The following is a 27,893-nucleotide window of genomic DNA, read 5'->3' on the forward strand; positions in this document are numbered from 1 at the left end:
TGACATGGTGACATAGAAATTACTTTTAGAAGTAAAATACCGTATTTTTCGCCCCATAGGGCGCACCGGCCCATAGGACGCATCAAGTTTTTTTGGGGGGAAATAAAGGGGGAAAAATTTATTTCCCCCCCAGGCGCTTGTGGGGCCGGCAGTGGGGAGAAGCGCTCTTCTCCCCACCGCCCGCCTTCAGATCAGGTCCGGGGACAGCGGGGAGATGCGCTGCACCTCCCAGCTGTCCCCGGAGCTTGCGGGGCAGGCAGCGGGAGAAGCGCTCTTCTCCCCACCGCCCGCCTGCAGATCAGGTCTGGGGACAGTGGGGAGACGCGCTGTGCCTCCCCACTGTCCCCGGAGCTTGCGGGGCTGGCGGCGGGGTCTCCCCGCCCTCAGCCTCCAAACCATTCGGGAGACAGCGGGATGGCGGCGTTCTGCCTCCCTCTGTCCCCCGACCTTGTGGGGCTGGCGCTGGGGATCTCCTGAAGCCTGGAGAGCGAGAGGGGTCAGTGCATTCACCCCATAGGATGCACACACATTTCCCCTTCATTTTTGGAGGGGGAAAAGTGCGTCTTATAGGGCGAAAAATACGGTAATTTGCACACCACACGGTGTCCAACTGGAGTTTTCCACAACCTTACAGAATTGCCTTCATCTAAAGAGGCTACTTTTTACCTGGCCTCCTTGCCGCAAAGTGACTTACCAGCAGGACTAAAGGAGGGCAGCCTATCAGCGCAATGGCAGTGGAGAGCTTGCGCTTGTTCCCACCGCTGTATGTGCCTGCCAACTGATCTGCATACATCAGGAGACCGAGCTTCTGAATTCCCCACTCTGCAACCTGTGGAGAAGGGATAAAGGAGGTCAAAGGACTGGTAGTTACTTAAAACACAATGGGCTCAATCCAGTCCATGATGGGAGCAGAGTCTATTAAGGAATGCAGTTATTGGGTTACGTCTCCAGAATCCACACAGAACTCTTCTTATGCATTGGTAATACAAGAAAACACTGCAGATTGGCAGGATGGATTTGCAGAATTATTTTACCAGGTGCAAGGTTGGCACGTGGCAATAACAGCAGCAAGGTGGCGTGACTAGCCAGACTGGCTACCTGCAATTTTCACAGGGGTGAATGCATATCTGTACCGCAACATAGATAAGAATATGCATGGACATCCAAGAGCCGCCCAGAGAGCTAACAACATACGTAACTGCCTTTTGGGCCTGGATATCTTAGGATGAAGTTCAAAGAATATATAAACAACTCTTGACTGATCAGAAATCATGGTTGTTGTTTTTTAAAGCATCATACTTTTAAAAAATAATAAACGTTGAGGAAGAATTTGTCCTTACCTTCTCAACTTCTGCTGCTGGGACACCACGCAGATTGGCATAAAGACGCAAGTGCTCTCTCCCCGTGAGCAGGTCATCAATCGCATCGAACTGTGGGCAGTAGCCCATGTTTTGATGAACGTCAAAAATGTGAGTCAATATGCTGAAGGGAAAAAACCCCACCGTTATAAGATAAATTGCACAGAACAGGAGTTACCATGTAGTTAAGTAGAAATGCATGCTAACATACAGTGAGCTATTCACAATATATCCAATTTTATTCCATTCCTGCCATGTAGGATAGGGGAAAGAAACTAAAACAAGCTCACCGGAGGTGTTGAGTGAGCCTACCTCCCTCTCCAGCCACCAAAAACATAATACGTGTGTCTGTGTGTGTGACTTTTTCTCCTGCCCTCAGCCACAGAACAGGGAAATATTGCTAACTGGCAGTGCAATGACAGTTACTCAAGTTACAGGGTGTTTTTATTCCTACAATCAAGCGGCATGTAAATATTCCTAAATAAATAATTTCATTGTTCACTGGGCTGGGCTGACGCCTTCTGGCATTTTTCACGACATACCTGTGACCGGCAACTACAGCATCTCCAGATGTTACTTGAGTGTCTCCAGTCAGCATTTTGAATGTTGTTGTCTTGCCAGCTCCATTCACGCCCAAGAGACCGAAGCACTGAATTTTAAAGTAATCACACACTTTGTTAATTCCAGAAGGTTGTAAAAGTGAATCACTTCAAAAGGCTTTACAAAGTTGATTCACAACTCACCTCTCCGGGACGAATGCCAACACAGAGTCTGTCCACTGCTGGTGTGTATCTACCTGCATAAATCTAGAATAAGAGGAGGAATTTTTAAAATAATAATCTCTTCTATGAAATCTACAGCTAAACGAATATATTGGAACTTGGCATCTACCGCTTACAGGGACAAGAGGGTACAACATAATGGAAATGAGCATACCATCAGCAAAGTTAAATAAGAGAGGTCTAGGTAAAAACTGCTAAAAGCATACATATGGTCTCTAACAATTTAACAATCTTGCTGATGAGTATATGTCAAGGTGAGTAAGTTATCAAGAATTTTTTTTAATGCAAACATCGACTTTTTGTTTGCACAATTAGAATATTCTTCATATTTTTCATAATGAAGTACAATAAATGGAAGTTGCAAGGAGTGATTCAGAGGTAGTGTCAACAGAAAGCAAAGTAAAATGATGCTTTACAGTTATGTGTTAGATCTTCAACAATGGAGTAACAGGAAGGAAAATAATACATTCCAGATGCTCCAAGGGATGCAAGCAGCTTCAGACTGATGATCAAAAGTCAAGGAAATAAGGGTCCAGGATGCCCCAGCCCCAAAGAGAGGTTTCATGCTGGGCATACTGTCTTCCATTTCCAAGATAAAAGTAAAGCAAACACACTTTTTGAAACGCTGCCTGGAAGAAGATTACCTTGGTCAGTTCTTGTAATTTCAAAATATCCATTCTGCTGCCTCCATTCAAGATTCGTTGCCTTTCCTCTGCAACATCCTCATCTTCATCCATAACGGGCACCATCGTGTTTTGGGCAAACCTGAAGAAGCCAGACAGAACAAGTTTATAATTCAGTCCAGGTGTGAAGAGCAGCCTTCATATACATATTGAAACACACACCCCACACTCAGAACAGTACTTTAGAAGGCAGATGCATTAAAACTACGGTAACTAATTTCATACATACGAGACCTTTACAGACCAAGAGTTTTCCAACATACCATCCTGTAGAGAAGAAACTATGTTGTGACAGAAGATTTAGAACAAAATAGATGACACCCTGCACCGCCAGGGCAACCATGTTTTTTCCAGCAAAATCCCAGCGAAACGGGTTCAAGACATGTTCTTCCCCTTAGAGATGAAACCAACCAAAATCAAGCTGAATTACTACCAAAATATACAATGTGCTTCATTGGCAGCCACTGAAGTAATTGTTTTGAAATACAAAGAAGGACTTTATTTTACCATTATCAATGAACTATTTTGCAATTTCTCTAGGTGTTTCCTCCTAATGAATATGCTATGCTGGTACCTTCCCCAAAAACCCAGCCCACCTCAGTTATGCTGCCTCAGAGAAATAAAATAATCTATCATTTTTAGAAGAGCCAAATGCACACAATTTTGTATGCAGTTTGGCTAATATGTGATAACGCATTTTTTATTTTCACTAAATTCGGAATTTCAAAGTATGGCTGTATTTTAATTGGCATTTTCTTTTGGAAAGTGAAAATTAGGTATGCCCTTTAAATGTGAACTGGGTCAAAGTTCTGCACCCTCCCTACCCCTCCAGGGTGCATATTAAGTTCTGAAAGGGCCAGCTCTGTGTTCAAAAGCTTACTTGGGCGTGGGGCAAAACAGAACAATTCCACGTTCCATCTGTACTTACCAAACCGAGCATATACATCAGTCACAGCTTGGTTCATAGCTAAGTCAATGAGTCCACGACCCAGGCAGAAATGAGGAAATACTAACAGGATATTTTTCAGTGTTTTATTGAACTGCAGCAGAACCTGCAAGAAACAGAAATACACAATATGCTAGCGCTATTCAGATTTACTCAAGAGTTCCTTTATAATTTAAGAAAAAGTTGGGAGTTAGGATGAAAGGCTACACAATTCTTTACCTTACTAGCTTTTATTGGCAAGTGAAATAGGATGCAGTAATTGCCGTGTAAATGAGGATGTGCAATTGGGATGTACCAAATAGGAAATTTAGGTGGCAGATGAATACCCCCACCCTTTATCCAGTGCTACTGGATTAAAGGAAAAGTGGACCCTTAAAAGTGGATGCTCCTTTTTCCAACCCCCCTTTAGAATTTCTAAATGTCTTACGCTGGCCACAGCAGAGAGGCTCATAGATAGCGAAAGTTTGTGGCAGTTTCAGCAACTGTTTCTATCAATATCTGACTTGGCACACATCCACACATAAATACCCTTGCTGGATCATAGGTTAAAAAGTACAGTACTCTTGTCACAATAATGTCTATGACAAAAACTCACTCACTGGGTTGTTCTCAAAGAGCTCCAGGACAAATGTAATGGCACTACTGTTGATACCAATGAAGAGGTTAATGCAAGACAAGGCAACGTAGGCAGTGCTTGGGACGCTGAAGAAGCAGGACAATGGGTACATCATAGGAATTATGGCCCACCTGCATGCAAAAACAGCAAAAAGTGGGGTAATAAATTATCTGCTTGGTGGACAAACTAAGTCTGACCTTCTCTGCTTTTTTATTTTGCTGGTGGTGAGAGGTCCTGGGATAGGGAAGAGGTCATTTCTTGGCCACCCTCTTCCTGGGTGCCCTGCCGGGCAGTTGATTCCAGAGAACAAGTATATTAACACCTGTAGCTAACTGACTTGCCTTCAGAGAAGAAGGCTGGTGCAGTGCAGACCTTTTGGGATCCCTATGAAGGCACTTCCCCTTTAATTTTGTACTGCAGAATGTATTACCTGGTAGGAGACAGTGTGTGGTATATTATTGGATGGTAATCGGAATTGTGTTTTGGTTGCCTGAGTGAGAGTCTGGGTTGTCACATCCAAGAGCGGGCGAAGGAGTTGTAAATTATGCTAGATGCTGCTATGTATTTTTGTAGATCCAACATCTGCTCTTTTAATAACTTGTTGGCTTGGCATTAGTTATCTGTATGGTTGAGAGTGAGGCTTGGATGTGTAAGATAGCCAAGGATATATATGCAGATCCCCCACTATCTGCCCATTTGATATGCAAAAATACACTTACCGTATTTTTCGCTCTATAACACGCAGATTTTTTCTCCTAAAAAGGAAGGGGAAATGTCTGTGCGTGTTATGGAGCGAATGTGTGGTCCCTGGAGCCGAAAAATGAGGCAAAAATCAAACCGCGCTTCAGGGAGAAGGGAGCTCCGTGAGACAGGAAGCTGTTGCTTTCCTGCATTCTGCCTCAGGGTCTTACTGCCTGCCCTCTCTGTTTCCTTGCTGTGTTTGCTCAAACGGAACAAAGAGCAGGGGAAGCCCCTCCCCTCCAGGCAAGAAGAGAGGAAAGCAGAGCGTCCGTCCTTCTATCCTGTCCCTGCTCCGGAGGGAACAATGTTTGTGAAGGGAAGAGAGATTACAGGTTCGGCTTAAAATTCTGATTTGACTTCCTGCTTTTTGTTTTTGGAGACACACAGCATTCAAATATGCTTTCTTCCATTTAAAAGGATGAAATCCTTAAACAGTGGCTGGCTTGTGTGGGTGGGTGGGGGGAAACTTTTGCCTTCCTTTCCTCACGTTATAGCCCTCTCCTGCATTCTTAGCCTTCTGTGTTTTTCCTTCCCTCCCCACTTAAAATGTGGTTACAAAGCATGGATCCACATGGATCCTCAGGATCTTTGCATTGGGTCACCCCAAATTCACCATCAGAGCACACAGCATGTCCATGGCTACAGCCTGCCCCCCCCAAAAAAAAAATCACGCACCCACTGTTGCCTGGGGCTGCAATGGTGCAAAAACGTGGTTACAAAGCATGGATCCACATGGATCCTCAGGATCTTTGCATTGGGTCAGCCAAAATTCACCATCAGAGCACATAGCATGTCCATGGCTACAGCCTGTCCCCCCCCCAAAAAAATCACGCACCCACTGTTGCCTGGGGCTGCAATGGTGCAAAAACGTGGTTACAAAGCATGGATCCACATGGATCCTCAGGATCTTTGCATTGGGTCAGCCAAAATTCACTATCAGAGCACATAGCATGTCCATGGCTACAGCCTGTCCCCCCCAAAAAAAAATCACACACCCACTGTTGCCTGGGGCTGCAATGGTGCAAAAACGTGGTTAAAAAGTATGGGTCCACATGGATCCTCAGGATTTTTGCATTGGGTCACCCCAAATTCACCATCAGATCACATGTCTGTGGCCACAGCATGAAGCACAAAAATGATACGTCCACTGTTTCATTCAGAATATTTTTTCCCTTGTTTTCCTCCTCTAAAAACGATGTGCGTGTTATGGTCAGGTGCGTGTTATAGAGCGAAAAATACGGTATTCCCACATAGGAAAATACTCCTCATTCCATTGGAAATCATGGACTTTTTATGCAAACAAAGAATTTCCACATAACATATTGTGTTACTATCACAGTTATTTCTAGTTACTAACAATGCTGTTTTGTGGAAGTTTATTGCATTTTTTCAGGTGATTTTTATCCTTAATGTCAACTTTAAGAGAATACTTTTTTAAAAATTATGCCGCTTTGAATCTGTGTTTTATATTTGACCTTGCTTTTAATATAGGTTGTAAACCGCTTTGAGACTTTGTTTCTGAAAAGTATAAACAGGTATTTAAATAAATGAAACAAGCACCTACTCAATACAACAGATACCCATATTTTGAATGTGTCTGGCCTTGTTAAGAATTAATGAAATTACTTACCCATATAGAAGCAGCAATGCGATAAGTGCGGGAAGGTTGCTTGGGGACGTGTATGCTTTCTTTTTGAAACCAATGAATATTCCCACTACCAAGCCAGCACTCACTGCATAATTGACCTGGCACAGGGGGAAGAAAATGAAAACTCATTACAAACAAATAAAACACCTGGAAATCATTTGGAGCCATATCACCAAATTTTGCACCAGCTTTTCCAATATTTTCCAGGATGCATGCTACTGTGTATATTATTCTCCTGGTAAAACAGGAAAGCTGCCCAGAAATATAGGCCTTAGCTAGAAAATCATCATCATCAATCGGCATATTATATTATATTATATTATATTATATTATATTATATTATATTATATTATATTATATTATATTATATTATATTATATTATATATTATATACTTGAGTTTGGAATATTTTTGTTGGGTCTTCTTTAAAAAGAAGGTGGCAGGAAGAGACGTATGTGCATATCAGGGTTGGCTAACCATTGTTGCTCTGTTGGGCTGCATTCACCCTTGACCAACCTTGAGGTGTGGCAACCCCACCCCCCTTCTCACATGCACACAGGCCCCCTTCCCAGCTGGTCAGTGCAGATCAGCTAACTGAGTTATCACCTCCTTATCAAATGTCTGACTTTAGGAATGAGGAAGAGGGCAAATTGTTTCAGCACTGTGCCTGCTTTTATTTCGTCTCCTTTTTGCCGCCACCACCAAACTTGGCAGCATCTTAGGGGCCCAGAAAAAAATGGCTTAAGGCTCCCAGGGGTTAGCTGCACTGTCCATAATGGGCAAAACATTTTTATATGGATAAGTGCTAGAATGGGCTCTGGCACCTACAGTAAAGGATCTTGTGGCACATTGCTGGGGCAATCAGTGATTCGATTCAACATCAGAAAACTGCATAAATCACAATGAAAATTTAAATTCATCACTTCAAGGTAAATAATATGACATGGATTGGGCTGATTTTATCTGATTAGGAAGAGCTGGGTGTCTGCTGCAACAAGGTTTTGTGGAAAGGCTGCATGACAGTATTTTACTGGGCTCATTGGAGTCCATTCAACAACATATGTGACATATATATATAAGGAGCTGCCTAATAACAAGTCGGGCGATTGCTCCATCTAGCTCAGTACTGTCTACACTGGCTGGCAGCAGGTCTCCAGGATTTCAAATAGAGGTGTATCTTAGCCCTACCTGGAGATGCCAGGGATTGAACCTACAACATTTTGCATGCACTACCACTGAGCTGTGGGCTTCCTCTGTACTTTCTTACATCATGTCCACCGGCTACTTACAATGTCCCAAAGGAAATTGGTAAACCAGTAAACAAAAGGCCTCACACCGCTGACGAACTGGAGGTGCTTGGCTTTGGTCATCCGTTCTTGGATAAGGTATAAGACAAAGCTTGCTGGGATGAAAGACATGGCAAAGATCACACAGATGGCAACAACAGCATCTACCGAAGTGGTCAGCCTGCAGGGAGAAAAGTAGACGGGGACAGCTAATGATCAAGAGTTGTATTATTATTGTTTAAAAAACCGACAACAACACCTCGATGTACGTACTGTCACCACAGAACTGAGGTTCTCTCAAGTTCTCACAAGATTACATCTCCAAGCATGTGGCAGTTGGTGAATATAAGCCCCCTCACATCATCTGAGCAGCCAGAAGCAACGTGGCTAGGATGCACGCCATTGAACAAACAGAAGTAGCGGTATAGCGTTCAAGAGCATCTATCGAAATGTCACTACATATGTGACAAACCTGCCCACCCAGAAATAATTTGGAAAATGTGCCATTGGGTTGCCACACCAGCAGTGAATCTAGGTGAAAAACATATTATTTTTAAATAAGTAAGAGGAAATATAGATTAAATGTAAAAAAAAAAAAGTATGGGCTGGCATTTGATGACACCGGGAAAACCCCCCTGCATACATGAGCAACACCAATTCCACAATAAACGCCCACCTGAAAGCACCCTGTCTTCTGTTCACCCTAAACCTGTTGCTAAATGAAATGACAGGTTCTAACTAAATTAAAGAGTAGCTTGATTTCTGCACTATACTTAGTGAAAGTATCATAAATATTTTTATCTTTCATACAGGCACATTCCAACCCAAACCCATGCTAGCAAAAAGGGGGGAAACATAACAGCAAACTTTTCTTGCTTACACAGTGACTTCAGAGAGCTGCTCCTTCGTGAGGTTCAGTGGATGGTTGATAGCAGTTATGCCGTATTCCTCGGGGTCTTTGCCAGTCTGCAGATTGGCTCTCAGGATTGCATTGTTGGCTATGTTGAGAAAACTGACCATGGCGTGCCAGCCTTTGTTGTTAAACCACACCTGGCAGAGGAAGATAGCTCATTAGCAACTTGAGCAAGGCAAGTTCTGCCTCTTCTTTATTTCACCACCTGGCTATATAAGTGGAAATGGGTCAAGATCTCAGAACTTTGCTGGGGTGGTACTTCATATGTCTTGAAACAGGTGGCATTCGTCCCAAAATTTCATGCTTGCCTTTCCCTCTAAAAAGCCCCTTTTCATATCTTAAATAGGGTCCCTTCCTTCCTTCCTTCCTTCCTTCCTTCCTTCCTTCCTTCCTTCCTTCTCAGTTAAGGTAATACAACAAAGCCACTGTTCCCTTAGGTGTGAATGTTAAATGCCAGAAAAGGGAAAACTTGTCTATTTTTGACCAGGGGCTCCTCTTGTCCCGTGCCTAGAAAGCAATGGGTTCGAGTGGTTTTCCATTTGCCCCACTCCTTTCCCAGGGAAACCTCACTCTTTAGTGCTCAATTGGAGCAAATGTCTACCTGGAGGAAGCCCGAATTGCCATTTGCTCCGACTGAGCATTAAAGAGTAGTTTCCCCCCAGGGGAAAGCAGTGAGACAAGAGGAAGTGTTGATAAGCCCTAGGTTTTGCAGGATCCCATAGTGCATGGATGGGAAACCTGTGGCCTTCCAGATGCTGGGACTACATCGGCCACAGGCAGCAGGGCCGGTGGTCAAGGAAGATGGGAGTTGAAATGCAACATCATTGGTAAGGACACAGGTTCCCTATCCCTGATATAGTGCTTCTAAACATTGAAAGGTTTAGTCTTAAATATAAAAAATACCTTAATATTGTATTCAGTTTCCATGTACTTAAGAAAATTTGCCATTTCTTTCGAGGCAGCCATTGTTGCTTCACCCTAAATAGCAGAAAACAAAGGGCTAAGTTTTTCTGCAGTGTAAACATACTTTAATGCCTATAGACATGGGGTGGGGGGAGCTCATGATTACATAAAATCAGAACAATCCTTGCTTACCCCTGTTATGTTCATCATCTGACCAAGATCTCTCAGGAAACCAACGATCTGCTCTCCGGTGACATGCAGTATTGGGAGTTTTCCTCCAATGGAGATTCCTCCATATCTAAAACACAAAGAGGACATGACCATCAATTGGTCATGGAGAACCCCATCTGTCTATGACTAGATTGATATACTGAACATTCCCTTAAGAATAAATGTGTCTTTCTTACAGAAAAGAAGTACATTGCTCCATGTTGAGCGTGGAATATAATTATAAACCGGATAACGACTAGGTTAGTCATATCATGCTATCTGTTATGCTCTAGCAAATTCTTTAGGCTTCAAAATTCAACAGAAAACCTACAGTGCCTTCCTACCTTTTCTCATTGACCCAGTATTTGCTCTTCAAGCTGCAAAAGAAAATGAAAATATTATATTCCACACAAAGTTGGGTTCTTTCAGATTCAGGGAACTGCTGAATAAAATATCTGGGGACAATGAGCTGTATAAGAGTATTTTCAATAAGAGTATTTTCAAAGCGCAGGGACATTTGGCTTTGCAATGGAATTTCCCCACCTCATCTCCCCACAGATTTGGGGAGGACACGGGCAGGGAGGAGAGGGAGGGGAAGTTCCGTTGCTCAAGTGGAAGTACTTCATTGGAAGCTGCTGAGTGTGACTTCGCAAGAATGTCTAATCCTTACTCAGATGGCGAGTGATCTTACCCTCTATCATTGTTCCTGACTACCACTCATTAATCTGACCTTTCTGTACAGGTACAGATGGATTGCCCAGAGATAGCCTATGCGTGTACACCTGTTCGATGCTTTTTCTGTGCAGACGTTGGATGGCCATCTGTCAAGGATGACTTAGCTGAGATTCCTGCATTGCAGGGGGTTGGACTAGATGACCCTCGGATCCCTTCCAACTCCTAACCGTGCATAACAAAGCTTGAAAAGCTGTGATGCTGAACAGGAACAGTGGCAAGAGCATCACAACACTAAAGCTGCTTTTAATAAAAAGCAAAAACAAAGCTGCTGTGGCTATACACAAACATATTTGTGTATAACATATAGTTTGCCCTCACAACCCAATCTTATGCAGAGTTAGGAGCAGCAAAGTTAATGGGTTTGCTGCTTGCACACCTGGCTCTGCACAATGGTTAAGCTGTGGCCCTCCAAATATAGTTGGACTACAACTCCCATCAACCCTGACCACTGATTGATAGTTGAGGCTGATATTATAAACCAGTGTTTCCCAACCTTTTTTGGGCAAAGGCACACTTGTTTCATGAAAAAAATCTCGAGGCACACCACCATGCCAGATGGGGAAAGGTCACTTTTTACTTATGTAAAAAAAAAATAAAAAAATAGTAACAGCATAGAAGGTAATGGTTAGGCTAGCATCCCTCTTCCAAATATGCTAGGTTTTTATTTGCAGGGACTGTTCTACATGGGAAAGCATTCAGCACTGTCATTCTCCCATCTGCCATCTGAATTGGTACTATTCTGGGTCAACTTACTCTGCTGCATGTGTAGATGAAAATGGCACCAAGTGTGGGGGAGGGGGCAGAACAGGTTTCAGATACAGGATATTAAGCATACACGTACTTCAGATTGAACTGGTTGCTTGCTTTGCAAGTTTTCATTTCCCAAATGACTGCCTTGGCAAGCACAATACCTACCAGGCTCAACGCCGGTCTCGCGCTGCCGCTTCCCGCGCTCTCAAGGACCCGGGAGGAGGAAGGCGTGAAGGGAATCCCGAAGGCGCAAAAACCTCGCGCATGCGCAGGCCTTCCGCCTGCGACAGCCCAGTAGGCCGGCCGAAGCGAGCGGCGATGGGATGTGGGAGGGAGCTCGCTCGCCGCCCCGCGTGTGCCTATGTGGGGCACGTTACAGCCCCGTGACGTCAGCGCCACGCAGGCATCCAGGCAGGCAGACGGCGAGAGCCCACGCTGGGTGGCCTCTCCTCGCCGCCGCCGCCGCCCTGCCTCTCGCCGCCCGACTCGCCCGCCTCCTTCCCACGGCACACCAGGCAACGTCTTGCGGCACACTAGTGTGCCGCGGAACACCGGTTGGGAAACACTGTTATAAACCACAGTTATTTTATTCAGTGTCCTAACGAATGGAGAACTGCACAGTGGGCTGGGTATTCAAAACTATTCAAACCATTTCAAGGTAATTGTTCAGAGCCTCAGTCTATACAAGCTGCCGTGGATTTGTAAAAAAAAAGTTTCCAACCTGCTTCTTATGAGGGTGGGATAGGTTTTCACCAGGAAATCGGAAATATTTCGATGAGTGAGATCCTGAAGAATTTCTGTGCTACGCTGAGCTCTCTAAAAGGCAAAGAAAAGGACAAATGGATTAAGAAAACAACTATTAAACCCTCATGGTTAGAATTTGGCAGTTCAGAGAGGCAGGCACAGAAAGTGGTCACACAGCAGTGATTGCTAATTTTGATTTACAGTGAGAAATGGCTCCTCTGCTGAAACCATAGAACTGCCCTGACTCTACTTGAAGTTTCAAGAAGAACTTCTGGTCTTTTTCTATATCTTGAATTCAGATCACATAAAATACCAGTGATTTGCAATCAAAAGCCAGGCAAGTTTCACTGAAGGCTACCAAAATATTTGTAAACTTCGATAAACCTCACCCTAAAAATGAATGCAAATGACACTCAAAACCCAAGCAATGAATCTTCTCGATTGCGAACTAGTGTCATTACAGCTTTGGGGAATTAAAAGACAAGAAACAACTCGGCAGCTAGCAAAAACAACCACCCATTCACGTAGTATATGAATTTAACCACAGAGTGGCAGCACTACCCTTCATTAGAAGACAAATGAGACTATGCATGAGGGTTTTTTCAAAGTAACAAAAATATGACCAACAACCTATTTCAAGAAGAGTGTTGTGAAATTGTTTTTCTGCACAGCCCTGTTTTCTGGGAAAAAGCAGATAATGAAACCTCAATGTTCAGTTTGGCAGTTGCCCAATAAGATTATTAACAAATGAATCTCTCTCTTGCAGCTTAACTATTAAAAGTGATATTACTTTTCTAAATTATCTTTACAACCATCGTGAGAGGCAAATCTCTATTCTATTTTAACAGATCAGGGCATTGAGGGAGAAAGCTTGGGACATATTCCGAAGGTGAGCCCACAAAAGCTGAATAGGATTTGAACTCGGGTCTCCCAGATCCAAGCTGCATTTCACAAGCACATTGGATCAACTCCACAAAAAGCAAATCCACAATAAGCTTGTTACACAAGGTGTAACTAAATAAGAAGAGCCAGCTGGATACAGACCTGGGGCTCACAATGGCTTGTTGTCATAACCATGGTTTAATGTTACATTTGAACCAGAATTATATAAGGGTACTCAACAGGACTCCCTTAAAACCCATGTACATTTTGCTTGTGAATCACTCCTTCATGTATTAAAAGGGTTTTCTGTATATGTTTTCACTGTATGTTTTGTAGCGTACTGTAGAATTTGGTGCAAAACTGGGTTCTTTTGGGAGCTTTTGGTTATAGAAAAGTGGCCGAAAGAAACCTGCATGTTCCCAAAGGAGTGTCTCAAACTTTAAAAAATATCATAGCTGCTGCCCTTCTACTGTGGCTCCCCATATCCCCACATGCTTATTTCCACTATAGCAATCCTTCCAAGATGGCCAAATACTACAACTGACAAACTGAGTAAGTGAAGCAAATTATGGAAAGTAACACAAATGTGGGACGTGGGTGGTGCTGTGGGTTAAACCACAGAGCCTAGGACTTGCCGATCAGAAGGTCGGTGGTTCGAATCCCCATGACGGGGTGAGCTCCCGTTGCTCGGTCCCTGCTCCTGCCAACCTAGCAGTTTGAAAGCACATCAAAGTGCAAGTAGATAAATAGGTACCGCTCCGGCATTTCCGTGCGCTGTTCTGGTTCACCAGAAGCGGCTTAGTCATGCTGGCCACATGACCCGGAAGCTGTACGCCAGCTCCTTCGGCCAATAAAATGAGATGAGCGCCGCAACCCCAGAGTCGGCCACGACTGGACCTAATGGTCAGGGGTCCCTTTACCTTTAAACACAAATGTATTGTAAATGCAAAATTTGGTGTGTGTTTGTGTGTGTGTTTTAGCATACTGTACTGTATTTTTTGCCCTATAGGACGCACTTTTCCCCCTCCAAAAACGAAGGGGAAATGTGTGTGCGTCCTATGGGGCGAATGCAGGCTTTCGCTGAAGCCTGGAGAGCGAGAGGGGTCAGTGCGCACCGACCCCTCTTGCTCTCCAGGCTTCAGGAAGCTACCTGCAAGCCTTGCGAGCCCGGCGAGAGTGCCCACAGGCTCGCAAGGCTTGTGCGTAGTAGCCTGCAGCCCGAAGCACGGGGCGCGCCCCGGAGCGCACCCCGTGCTTCGCGCAGATGTCCACAAGACTTGCGAGCCCGGCGGGAGTTCCCGCCGGGCTCGCAAGGCTTGTGGGTAGCAGCCTGTTCTTTTTAAAAAAATTCCCCCCCAAAAAACGAGGTGCGACCTATGGGCCATTGTGCCCTATAGAGCGAAAAATACGGTACTTTCAATCCACCTGAAACCAATTCAGTGGCATCCACAGTGCTTCAAACAGGCAAATGGCAACCAAGCAGTCATTCTTACCTGTGGGGGAGGAAGTCCTCCAGCTCCCAAAGGACACTCCGGTAGCATGGTGAGTTTCTTCCGAGTACTGCATTTGCAGGATGGTGAGGGGTTCTGGGGATGCCACATATTAGTTTGGAAAAGGGCAGCTATGTTATAAGGGACAGCCGGTGTCCTCCAGGCAGTTGATGCATTAACGCAAGGGTAGTTCCTACACAAGGAGACAAGAGCACAGGTGATCTCATTAGCAATGTTAATATCAAACGGGCCATGCTAGATCTCGGAAAACTTGCAATTATATATTTCACCTTTACAGTACCAACCGTTAAAAAGGAGCAGTTTCCTTAAACACATTACAAACCCAACTCCGTGTATCAAGTATAGGGCTGAGCAATGTCAGGTTTTCAACTTCATGATATACAGTATCATGAGCTAAACATTGCGCTATATCACAATGTCTGAAACAAGGATGGAGTTATGTAGAGGTGAATGGGGTAATGTTCTGGCAACTGCTACTACTTAGGACTCTAAAATGGATCCATTTTTATTTTTAAAATATTGTTGCAACTGGTATTGTATAGTACAGAGCAACGGGCACGACAAGAATTATGAGAGCAGTGATGACTGGCTTCATGATTTTTCCCATATCATGATTTTTTACATAGCACAGGCACACGTTGTGATTTGTGATATATCGTCATGTCCAATGTTACAAAACCGTTACCACAATGTGGACTTCAAACCAATTTTGGACGGTGTATCAATACATCACCCAGTCCTAATTACCTATTCTGTAACTAAAGGGCTATTTATACTACAAGCACATACTTGGGGCACATCTAGGCCAGGGATTCTCAAACTTTTTGAGCCAAGGGGCTGTTGTGGACACCAATAGATATTGTGGAGGCAACCCATGTGTGGAGCAACCCCAAAGTCCTTACACAGAACCTTTCCTTTCTTTGTATTTCATATTTTTATTCTCTTAAATTTGGGGTGCTTTGCTGTGTTTCTGTACACAGCACAAGAGACATGAATTCAATTATGGGTCTGACTTTGTGGAACTCCCTCACAGCTGAGATCAGAAAGGCCCCTTGCTCTGCTGAACTTTAGGCACTTTTTATGACAGGAGGTATTTTAAGTAAATTGCATTATGCTTATTTTAGGTTTGTACTATTATATATATACACACTGCCCATCTGACTCGGTTTCCCCCGCCACTCTGGGCAGCTTCCAACAGAATATACAAAACACAACAGAACATCACACACGAAACGCTTCCCAATACAGGGCTGCCTTCAGATGTCTATGGAAGTTTGTATCTCTTTGACATCTGATGGGAGGGTTTCCCACAGGGCAGGCACCACTACCAAGAAGGTCCTCTGCCTGGTTCCCTGTAATCTCACCATGTTATTTGATTGATGAATTTATTTCATGATTGTTCTGTAAACCGCTTTGTGACCTTCTATGGTGAAAAGCAGTTTACAAATTTGGAAATGAAATAATTACACCAACAGACAAAACCCCCAGTTTTGTCACTGGTGACAACAACATTCTCCAAGATTATCACTGGCTGGGAAACTTCTGAGACCAGTTCCCTACTGTTTCAAGCACTACTGATGCCACCTGCAATTGAATAGATTAGATTAGTAGAGAGAACAAAGTGACTTACTGAAGGGTCTCTCTCTTCAAGCAGCGATTTCCAAATCCCGGTTTATTTAAGAAGGCGTCAATAAGAGAAACCATCTGCTCGCTGCCAGGCCGCTCATTGCTAATGAGATTGGATGAGATTTAAGGTTATAAAAAGATGCTGACTGCAGAAGCAAGACAGTGGCGATTGCTGATCACACAGGTAGGGTCAAGCCACAGGATATGTTAATGATCAACTGCCCATTGCAGGATAAGGCATACTAAGTGTAAAAGGATTATAGGAAGGACAAGGGCATTTTCGACCCATGACCAAGGCACTGATTTCTAAATGCAAAGTGAAAACCACACACGCATGCATTCCTTGCTTACAAGAAGACAATAGTTTTTGGGCTGGTTCAGAGAGTCTGTATGTATTTTGTACTGGTTTCATACAATCTTTCCATCCTGCTTTCCAGGTGGAAAAATTACGGAAATGGAGCACACACATGTATGCAAGTGACACACATCAATATGGTGTGTGTGCCCACAGGTTTTTCCATGTTTGAGGTTATACAAACTGGCCATAAGTGACAAGCATTCACATTCACCCAGACATCATCTATCTATATTTTTGACACTGCACCACTTAGCTATTTAGAGCAGTGTGGATGGACAGAAAAAGAAAAATATTGAGCAGCAAACCCAGTGTTTTCATTACACAGAAGCCAAAGTATCTCAAACAAAGCAGAAATTGCACACACGGCATTTTAATGGGTCTACTGAATTAGCTAGCAACAATCCTAGAAGGTAGTGCAGTGCTATTGTTATGCCATAAACATGACACTAGCTAGCCAGGAGGAAGAGGCAAAATCTAGGCTGGGAGAAAAGATCAGTCGTGATCTGAAAAAGTCTGAGAATGACTTCAGCAGCTAACTACGGACTACATTTGCATGATTTAAACCGGAATGAAGCAGCAGGGAACTAGAATCCACTCAGCAACAAGGCACCACAAGTGCTATCTAGGAACGAGCGAGGAAGGTCTTCTCTGACCTGAAGAAAGTGAACTGGTGCCCATAGATCCAAGGGTGGAGAGTTAAACTGGGGTATTCACCAAATGGAGGAATGATTACTGTAAGTGTTAGAGCCAGCAGCACAAAGCTAGCAGGTAGAACAATCTGCAGGCAATATGGAAAATGTCAGCCACCAGCAGGGTTCACAGCACACCAGCGGTATCTAAGTACCACTCAGATAACACACAAGCGCACTGACAGTGGACACTTGTGCTGGAAGTCCACATAGGTCTGATAACACATGTCATACATCAAAGAATAAGAGTCAAATCCGCATTTTATAACTCACGTTGTTCTTTAATCCTCCCAAATTTAAAGAGAATGGCAGCATATGCTAATAGCATACAGTATTATGCTATAGCACATTATGCTAATAGCATATTAGTATATAACTAGAGATTATAAGAATGTAGGAACATAGATTATAAGAATGTAGGAACAGAGGAAGACCCCTCTTCACAAGTCAGACCATTGCTCCATCAAGCTCAGTACGGTTTATAATGGGACCTTCTGCACACAAATCAATGTGCTCTGCCAGAGCTACGGCCTCTCCACATATATGGATATGTGGAGTTTTCAGTAACTATGGAATATGACTTTTTTGTTCTCAGTTTTTGTCTGTATTTGGATACCTTGTTCCCCACCCAAATCAAACTTGCTCAATTGGGTTTCTCTTACAGAAGCATATTGTTTTCTTAATTGTATGGGATGCATCATTGACAATAAAGGACAATAGGCCACCTACTCAGGTGGGTGGCTTTGTTCTAAGATCTCATCATTTTAAAAAACAAAAACAGCTACATTCTTGGCTACTGTTATTAAAATGTGCAGCAAGTTGATAGCAGAATTTATATCATCACCCTGATGTCAACAGCAAATTATTGGAAGTACGTATGTATGCTTCTCTGGGTAATTCTGAAGACCTGGTATAATTTGTTGTAGACTGTATACACCCAATGAAATTAATTGACAGAAGTTGGCTTTAGCCTGATTTGTATCTGGATAGAACGTTTTAGGATCTGGTTTATTGGGCTGCATTTTTAAGTACAGCCCAGCGATAGGCTTATAATGTAGTGAGGTGCTTTTACAATAAGATTGTACTTCTTTCTCCCCTTAAGCCTGTTATAAATGCAGGTGTGTATAATTGTGAATTCCATATGGAAGAAACCAGGCATGGGCAGAGTTTGTCTGAGGCCCGGAGCAGGAGGCTTGTTAGAATAAAGTTATAAACTCAAACAAAAAAGCCCCCCTTGGGGGGGGGAGGCGCTGGCCAGCTTAGCCCTCTGAAAAATGGGGGCAGTATACCGGGCTGTCCCCCACCCCACATGGGCCTGGAAGAAGCCCTTGTGACTGTAATGGAGGAGCACATACCTGAGCAAGGAAGTCTTTAAAGCTACGCGTACTGTGGTGGAATCGTTTGATGAAAAGTGCTTTGATCTGCTGAAAGGTAAGTTGGCAACCTTTGTTTTGCCTTGATCCTTTCCCACCGCTCCCATCCCCTTCCTGTGCCACAGGCATCCGAGAAGTGCCATTGGCTGCTGGAGCAGTCTGGTGGGCTCCCTCTTCTTGTCCAGCAGCACTGTTCTCCTGTGCAGCTCCTAAAGTTTGCAGATCAACAAGAAGAAATGCCCACGATTGAAGAATGGAGAACGAAATTAATGGATTATGCAGAACTGGATAGATTAACAGGGAGGATTCGTAACCGACGGGACCAAAGATTCACTGAGGAATGGAATAAATTTACAGAATATATTAAAAATATTTGTGATAATGATATAATGTTTGTAAGTTTCTAAGAAGCTCTGTAAGAAGGTTTGGTAGAAATATTGTTTAAATAATATGGTAAGATAAGATGTACATAGTGCAATATAAATGAAATGTGAAGATATGTAATAACTACGGAAAATTATCAGACATGTTGATGGAAGTCTAAAAGAAAAAAGACGTGTGATGAATTCCTAATGTTTAATTGTGTTATAAATTTGTTTTTATTGGAAAATTAATAAAAATTATATACAAAAAAAGAAAGTTTGCAGATCAAAGATGCCATGCCAATTACTTCATTTACATTTACATTTTTTTGCCCTGCCATTCATGAAGCTGTTGAGTTTCTCCAGGGTTTGATTGTTTAGAAAACACCACTTCCAAAGTGGCATGATAATAGCGCAGCTACACTTACAGCAGGAAACATTTACAGATCTAATAGAAAATAAACTCAGCAAATGCCTACTGTACTGGTCCAGGTCTTTCCCATTTTCCATCAGTTTGTGAGCTGATGAACTACATTTATTTGATTCTGGATTTGCATCACTATGGTTAAAATAAAAGCATGGCCCCACTGGACCTAGAACCGATGCTCAAATAGGTTCCCTAATCCTTTCATTGTTGAAGAATGCCCTCACCATGGGAACCTCTAGAAAAACATACCCATAGCTTAAGATCATAATGGTCTGGAGTTCCCTATCCCCACCCTACCAATGGCTAGGGATGTAAGAAGGAATCCTTCTAGGGAATGGAGCTGGGACTTTCTACAGTTGCTCTGCCACTGAGCTACAGCCCCTCCCCTCTTGTTTTCAAATCAGAAGTCTATTAAGATGTGGCAGATATCAACTTTTTAGCATGGTACTAGATCAACTTTTTAGCATGGTACTAGATGACGAGAGTTTACCTGCATTCTGTATTCCAGGGTCAGCCTCTGCTGTAACCTTCAAGAAAACCTGCAAGAGAGATGCATAAATATGTTCTGTGGGGACATGAGGGTTTTGGAGCATCCTCTTCCCTCTGCCCCACAGTAACGTAGGCGAAGAGCTTGAATTTACTGGAAAACAGTAGACCCTACTGTACCATTAGCTCCCCATAAATCCAGATAGGATTCTTGTTCTCTTAAGAACTCAGACACACACTTAATATTTACAAAAATTATTACTGATGGGGTATAAACGTCCACCCAAAATTATGAAAGAAAAGACGGGCGGGACAGAGAGCGAGAACACTCCAGAAAGTTAACAACCTCTTCAAGGGGCGTGTCGGAGATCCCAAAACTGCTGAGTCCCACATCTGCCAGGGTTTCCTCCAATTCCCTGAAGAGACTGGCATATGCTCGCTGTTTGAAATTCTTACTGGGTAGAAGATAGATAAGTTCCTGACCAATACTTTCTATTAACTTGGCTTCTGGAACATGGTGGTGGATCAGTTCATTTAGTTCATTCACATCACCTGCAAAGATGCAGAACAGAGTTTGGGAAAAATGAATGGCAAATTGCTTGTTTGTGTAAGTATTTACTTGCTTCCGACCTTTCCCCAAAGGAGTTGAAGGTGCCTTCCATTGTTCTTCTCCCCCTCCCCATTTTATCCTTGTAACAACCATGTGATACAAGCTAGGTCTTGAAGGTTATGACTGGAATAAGGCCATCCAGTAAGCTTCATAAATGAGTGAAGATTTGAGCCCTGGTCTCCCACATCCTAGTCTGACACAGATCACTACGCCATACTGGATTGACAATTGTTTGAATTTCAACAAGCCAGTTAGGAAGGGCTGTCCTCCCAAGATACACAGTACATGTAGAGACTTACTAGAGACTAATCACCATAGGAGCCAACTCCTTGGAGCCAAGGTCCCTTTGCCCCCCTCAATAAAATATTTGGAGCCCCCAAAGTTGATGGGCTTTGCCATTTGAATGGTGTGTGTGTGTGTGTGTGTGTGTGTGTGTGTGTGTGTGCTGCATCTTGTGATACATTATGTGGGGCAGGACTTACCTGCCCTCCCCCATGTTTTATTCGTTGGCACCCCTGCAGAGTATAAAGAAAAACACAGGAAGATCTCCTCTGGGTCAGAAGAAGGATCCACCTAGCATCCTGTTTCCGAGGATGACACCTCAGAGAGGCCTCTTAAGAGGGGCACAAGCAAGGCATGAATGCCCTTCCCGGTTTGTTTGTCCCAGCTGCCTCTGAACATGGACACTCCATTTAGTTATCATAGTTATGGCCCATGAAGGTATAAGTAACTCAATAAACATTTACAGATGGGTAGCTGTGTTGGTCTGCCATAGTCAAAATAAAAAAATTCCTTCCTGTAGCACCTTAAAGACCAACTAAGTTAGTTCTTGGTATAAGCTTTCGTGTGCATGCACACTTCTTCAGATACACACTAAATAAACATTATCATAATGTTGTGCAATGAACAAGTCGGCCAAACCCTGTTCTCACCATCCAGTTCCTGTTCCACAGTTTCGGCTTTGTTTGTGGGCACACAGCTGGAGCAGGAACATGAGCATTTGGATCCCAGGCTGCAAGAGGTCTAAAATCAGATAAGCAAGAGGAAGGTGAACGAGGAACAAGTCACATTATCAGCTTCAATGTGATCATAATATGCGCTAAGTATAGTGTTTATCAGGAATGATTGCTGATCAGGCTTTCCAAATAATTGTTTTCAACCTTTGTTGAACCAACTATTCTTGGGAACTGCTTGATACTTCGGTTGGGAGTTGGCAATTTTGTAGGCATGCCTTTTATAGTGTTCCTTGTATTTTGCAGTTCAAGGCTGCCCTATCGTAAGTCACATGCAATCGTTAAAATTACCTTACGGACAATGGTGGAAAGGTGAGCTGTAAACCTTAAGAGGGAAAAACAAATAAATACGGAGAATAATAAGGGCTTGTGTAACCTTTGTATTCAAGTGGTACTGCAATGTACGCTGTTCTTGATTATGAGTGAGGACATGAGAACATAAGACGAGACGGCTGGATCAGGCCAATGGCCCATGTTGTCCAGCCATTGATAGCTTTATCTTCCATGAATTCATCTTATCATTTTTTTAAAGCCATCCAGATTCGTGGCCACCTCTGCTACCTGTGGCAGCGAGTTCCACTCTTCAATTAAGCTCTCCTTATTTCTGTCCTGAATCTTTCAACCTTCCTCTTCATTGCATGTCCACGACTTCTAGAGAGCCAGTGTGGTGTAGTGGTTAAGACTCGTAATCTGGTAAACCGGGTTCGCGTCTCCGCTCCTCCACATGCAGCTGCTGGGTGACCTTGGGCCAGTCCCACTTCTTTGAAGTCTCTCAGCCCCACTCACCTCACAGAGTGTTTGTTGTGGGGGAGGAAGGGAAAGCAGAATGTTAGCCGCTTTGAGACTCCTTCGGGCAGTGATAAAGCGGGATATCAAATCCAAACTCCTCCTCTTCTTCTTCTAGTGTCATAAGTGACAGAGAAAAACTTTTCTCTATCCAATTCATCAACGCCATACATAATCTTATAAATATCTCTTACAGTGGTACCTCGGTTTACAAACTTAATCCGTTCCTGAAGTCCATTCTTAAACCAAATCCGTTCTTAAACCAAAGCGTGCTTTCTCTAATGAGGCTTCCCGCCGCCGGTGCCCTTCCGCCATTCGGCTTCCGCTCGTAGACCAAGGTAAGGTTCGCAAACCGGAACACTACTTCCGGTTTTGCAGAGTCTGTAAACCGAATAGTTCATAAACAGGGCTGTTCGTAAACCGAGGTACCACTGTACTTCCCCTTCTATAAACTAAAAAAAAAATCTCAAATGCTGCAAGTTTTCCTCATGGACGACCCCCCCCCCCTCCATTTTGGGCATGCAAAATGATTTGAGGAGATGCAGAATAGAATTCACTGTCTGGTCTAACATGAATGAGCTTTCTTTATATGATACATTAAACCGGCTAACACAGCCGATTAATTAATCACTGTTAACAACCAATACATTACAAAGAAAGGTAAGTTGTTTTATTGCTCAGAAACAGCTTCTGGTTTACACATAGGAACTTTCAGATTATGGACCGGTTTCATCATAGCATTTCTTGTTCTTTATTTTAGACTTTTAGGTTTTAAAAACACTGAGTTAGAGCTGCATAGTCTTTTTTCAGCATATTATCATCTCCTTATTTTCAGCTTCCCCTCTCCACCCAATTGTCACCCACTTTTTCTGTCCCAACATTAGAGAGCCTTCCCCTCAACTGCCCTGTGTTCTATGGTGTCAGTGGAGTAGGAATTATAGAACCTCACTGGCAAACCTTCAAGGGTACAGAGCTGGTGAGAATTCTGAACAATTGCAGACAGGAAAGGTCAGTTACCTGTCCCTAATTAATCAAGGTGCCTCTTGTTCCTTCCCACCCTTAGGCAGAATGTATACAAATAAAATGTCACTCGCAGTGTACTGTATTTGTATTTGAATATTGGGCGATGAATAATGCTTACAGGTTACTTGTGCAAAATGGTGCCAAACACTTACAGCCTCCTTTCCTCCACTGTCTTGGATGTTTTTCATCTTGCGGACTAAGGTGAGATAGAAGCCTGTGCCAAAGGAATTCTTTAGGAAAACAGGGGATCCTGAGCAGTGCAGCCTTCCCTGGGAAATGATAGCAACCCGGTCACCAAGGATGTCTGCCTCATCCATGTGGTGAGTAGACAGAATGATGGTTCTCCCTAAATGGGATCAAAAAATAGTAAATCACCTGTGAAAACACTGGCTGCAGGCCTCTTCTCTATTATATAATCAGACATTACTTAATAACCTTAGGGAGTTTAGCTTGCAAAAGCTTGACAGTCAATAACATGGGACAATTATGTAAAGCTGAGAGGCTGGGGCAGATATTCCACCCACCCAAAGGGGGGGAAAACCATCTAAGCATTGTCACCGCTACTAACAATCAACAACTAATCTGCTGAATTTAGCCAAAACAGATACTCAGTGCACCACATATGCAGACCCTATAATCTGTCAATCTTTGCTGCCTTTTCATTTGAATGGGGAGATTCCTTCATAGGTCTTCAGAAAGAATGTATAATTATTAACAGGTAGATGGAGCACAAATTGCAGCCTTAGACAGTGAGAGATCAAGCACAGTCTGCTCCGTCTGAAATTCATGGTTCTTTTCTTTGTGTACACACAGAGAGAGACTGCTATCTTTACATCATCAAGAAGCTTTTCATCCTGAGGACAAATTACCTGAACGATACTTCAGCAGGAGGTCCCAAATGGATCGTCTGGAATATGGATCAACTCCTGAAGTGGGTTCATCTAGGACAACCACTTTTGCTTCGCCTACAAACGCGATGGCGACGGACAGCTTTCGCTGCATGCCACCTAAGGAAAACGAGAGAGCAGCTAGAGTCAGCTAGAGGAAAGAGACCTCCTCAACAAGCAATAATCAAATATTTAATGTAACAGACAATTTAGCACTTAAAGGCTAACATGTTAAATGTAGGATAAACTTTTTGTGGACCAGAGACCACTTAAAAGCTTATGCCGCAATAAATGCGTTAAGAATGCAAGGCGCCACAAGATTCCTGCCTGATTCTGATACAACAGGCAAAACACTGCTGTTGCTTTGGGATTTCTTAAAAAGCTATATTCTGCTTTACCATATAAAATAACTCAAAGCAGCTCACAAAGAAAACGACAAAGAACATCAAAATGCAAAATAGGTTCAAAGCAAAAGCACATTTCTTCAATCTTTCAGAGAAATTAGATATCTGAGTATAGAATATCCCAGTCTCAGGAATGGCTCAGACTGTGTGAACATCACATCCTTTTCAGCCTTAGGATAAGCAAACAACATGCAGTCACAGAGGGAGAATACTCCTTTATTATGTATCAGTGAACAAAAGCATATGTGGGGAAGACCCTGTTATAAAAGAAAGTGATGTAGCTTCATCAGGTGGTGGGCTTCTCATGCCACTAAGAGGTGCAAAAATATCAGCTATTTAATCATGCATTGTTCTACTTTCTACTGTACTTTTACTACAATTTTGCCAGTATGTGCTGGGATGAACATGGGTGAGGTTAAACAGAGCATCTAACTCTGCCCTCAGAGGCAGAAGTGAATGGTTAATATTCAAGAGCTAAAAAGGCACACAGGACTTTGAGGGTTCAAACCTTTGGATACCTGATAAGTTTTGAGCCTCTTCATTCCTTTTATGTGGAAGGCCTATGTCTTCCAGCATCATTTCCATTTCCAATTCTGCCTCCTCTCTGGTTCTCCCTTTTAGCTGGGCATAAAACAGGATGTGTTCTGCAACAGTAAGGCTATAGAAAAGAAACAGTGCTGTTTTAAGTTGGCCAAAAGAGACAAAGCATGCTTCACTATTATACTGTAGAAACAAGACGCAAAAGCTTCCACCCACAGAGAGCTGAAGCCAGTTTGACAGAGAGGCCTCTGCTGTAAGCTCATCCGGTACAAGGTTTCTGAAACGTTTCAGAAGCCTGCAAACCTTGTTTATCCAGAGGCGACATAAGGGAAAAGGGAATACAGTACTATAATGTCAGAGCTAAGCTTTTCTCTAACCACTTCTGTCTACAACCTAGAAGATTTTGTGAGGGGGAGAAGAAGTAACAGTCTGCTGAAAATGCAACATCATCATAGAAAAAGTTTTGCAGGTTCAAAAGGGATTGGCTCTCTTCCTCTCTCAAAATGGTAACAAACACCCACAAACTCGCCTCTGAGTTGCAGAATGATATAATCCTTTTGAGTGTCAGTGTTGACATTTTGCCTAAGTTCATTCCCACAAGTGTGAATTATGGTCCTAACTAAAGCCTAAATAATCACCACAGAGCAAAACTAACACAAGCACACTTCCATGTTGGGGTTGCTTGTATCAATGTGTGTCTGCTAGGCGAACAGAAGACTTGCATCAGGTAGTCAGAACAATTGCAGCCTTTCAGTTGGGAAACGCATTACTTGGAAGCAAGCTTGAAGCAAATCCCTGGCAGCACTTACTGATTGAACAAGATGTTGTACTGCGGGCACATGCCTAGACTCTGCTGTATGGAGTCCAAGTCTGTCTGGATGTCTTTCCCACCAACCAGTATTGTTCCAGATGTAGGTGGAAACAGACCGGTGAGGATAGACCTAGCCAAACAACATGAGAAACAGGTTTATCAGTAATTATACAGCTGTTATTTACAAAATAATAAAAACAAAGCAATATCAGATAAAGTTGAGATAATGTCCTGAGGCACCACTAGACGGCGCTTTTGTCTATAGACACGTTTTGGAAAAAATGAAATGCAAATCTAAAGGCGGCTTTACATATCTGCCTGCTGGATCTAAACTTAAGAATGAATAAGAACAAGTCATACACACATGCACACATTTATAGGGGGAGAACAGCATTAAGTCATTATTATCAGTTTTGCTGAGCTAAATCATTAAAGGGATACTGAAAGAAAAACGGTTTAAGTTTTATTTTTGATAAAAACTATCAGAATATAACGCTCTGTTTTTTCTTTCACAAAAGGCTTTACATGAGATCTGAGGAGGCTGTAGGCAGAACCTGAAACACTTGTAATACTGAGATGGTTTTAGTCAAAAATTAAATAACTTGCATTTTCAAATGTAAGTTTATCTGTTCCTTGCAAATGCAACTCTTGGAAAATTAAAACAAAAATATTTCATCCTGGCTCTGCAACTGGAAGCAAGACTGACTGGGCCTAGGATAGGAATAAAAAAAGTAAAGGACCCCTGACAGTTAAGTCCAGTCGTGAACGACTCTGGGGTTGCAGCGCTCATCTTTCAGTTTTTTGCACCAGTCTGCATTTTTTAATGAAAAGTCACCAGTGAATATCTTCTAATATGCACACATTTGTGTGCAATTTTGCCTACTACAGAAACCCGCAATTTACACGGTTATTATATTTTTAGGTATTGCACCTAAAGCCAAAATCGCATATAGTCAAAACACATTGGATTTCCAAAGTCACTTTTCCTGGAACCCTGCCCCCTTTTGAATTATTATTATTTTTTGCCATGCACATAAAACTAAATGCTAACATGTTGCTAACATGCACATTTTATGCACTCTTTGATCTAGAATAAACATATATTTTTGGCACACAGTGCTTGGATGAATAACTACATTGCAAAATTCAGAGAAGTGTGAATTTTGAAGGATGGCTGTGTTTCAGTTCCTGCATTGTTTTGGAAAGGGCAAATCGGGTTGTATCACCTTAAAATGTGAACCACGTCTAATTTCTCCCCCATCTCTACCCTTGGAGTGGTGGCACTCAGGGGGTGGGGGGACAACAAGCAGGCACAGGATAGGGGAAGCAGCCTTTTTCTTGCTGATCCTCCCCCCTTTCAGCGCTTCCCACCCCTGAATTCCCCATTGATCTTGTCAAACATGGGATGGGGCACACACATTTGCAAAGATAATGTCTGTTCTAGCCCAAGAACAGAACCCAAGAGAAAATAATGTGCAGCTCATATTGCAGAAAACCCCCAAAGTACAAGCAAAGTGACAAGAAAGGAAAGATGGAGCAGATCTGCAATGTCCACCGTTTTTGAAAAATTGACCTGGCCACAGCATATAATAGCTACTCAGGAAGAAACCTGGGGGCAGTAGAAACCGAAAGCCAAGGAAATGTTTGTCCAGACCCCTGAGAAACAATGCACCTGGAACTCTCCTAGGCCCGAGGGGCATATCAACTTTGCTGACTTCATTGCTTTTTCTATTCTTTCAGACTAAAGACTCCCCGTCTCTCTGAGCATATTTAAGAAGACCTGACCCCAG

The 27,893-nt window shown here is 43.0% G+C and overlaps 2 protein-coding genes across 3 annotated transcripts in view; one reads left to right on the forward strand and one right to left on the reverse strand.

Moving 5' to 3' along the window:
* The window catches only part of LOC309535147 (very-long-chain enoyl-CoA reductase-like), a 49,183-nt gene extending 35,675 nt beyond the window's left edge, over positions 1-13,508 (forward strand). For both annotated transcript variants that reach the window (XM_082227983.1, XM_082227981.1), the window contains one exon: positions 13,164-13,508. The gene's annotated coding sequence lies outside the window, so the exon portion shown is untranslated. The remainder of the gene's footprint in view (positions 1-13,163) is intronic.
* ABCA4 (ATP binding cassette subfamily A member 4) overlaps positions 1-27,893 on the reverse strand; it is a 102,592-nt gene that overhangs the window by 3,419 nt on the left and 71,280 nt on the right. Inside the window, exons 21-46 of the mRNA XM_082227695.1 lie at positions 26,102-26,233; positions 25,271-25,410; positions 24,331-24,468; positions 23,614-23,807; positions 21,572-21,662; positions 20,376-20,581; positions 20,034-20,082; positions 18,737-18,963; positions 17,346-17,470; positions 16,339-16,437; positions 14,691-14,880; positions 12,293-12,387; positions 10,431-10,463; positions 10,069-10,174; positions 9,877-9,951; positions 8,941-9,110; positions 8,064-8,241; positions 6,757-6,872; positions 4,369-4,516; positions 3,752-3,875; positions 3,087-3,216; positions 2,785-2,905; positions 2,102-2,164; positions 1,901-2,007; positions 1,341-1,482; positions 695-829 (exon numbers count right to left, since the gene is read on the reverse strand). Of these exons, the coding sequence (XP_082083821.1) occupies positions 695-829; positions 1,341-1,482; positions 1,901-2,007; positions 2,102-2,164; positions 2,785-2,905; positions 3,087-3,216; positions 3,752-3,875; positions 4,369-4,516; positions 6,757-6,872; positions 8,064-8,241; positions 8,941-9,110; positions 9,877-9,951; positions 10,069-10,174; positions 10,431-10,463; positions 12,293-12,387; positions 14,691-14,880; positions 16,339-16,437; positions 17,346-17,470; positions 18,737-18,963; positions 20,034-20,082; positions 20,376-20,581; positions 21,572-21,662; positions 23,614-23,807; positions 24,331-24,468; positions 25,271-25,410; positions 26,102-26,233 (3,334 nt within the window). The remainder of the gene's footprint in view (positions 1-694; positions 830-1,340; positions 1,483-1,900; positions 2,008-2,101; positions 2,165-2,784; positions 2,906-3,086; positions 3,217-3,751; positions 3,876-4,368; positions 4,517-6,756; positions 6,873-8,063; positions 8,242-8,940; positions 9,111-9,876; positions 9,952-10,068; positions 10,175-10,430; positions 10,464-12,292; positions 12,388-14,690; positions 14,881-16,338; positions 16,438-17,345; positions 17,471-18,736; positions 18,964-20,033; positions 20,083-20,375; positions 20,582-21,571; positions 21,663-23,613; positions 23,808-24,330; positions 24,469-25,270; positions 25,411-26,101; positions 26,234-27,893) is intronic.

The sequence above is a fragment of the Podarcis vaucheri genome, assembly GCF_965113315.1.
Source record: "Podarcis vaucheri genome assembly, chromosome: 6".
Taxonomy (NCBI): Eukaryota; Metazoa; Chordata; class Lepidosauria; order Squamata; family Lacertidae; genus Podarcis; species Podarcis vaucheri.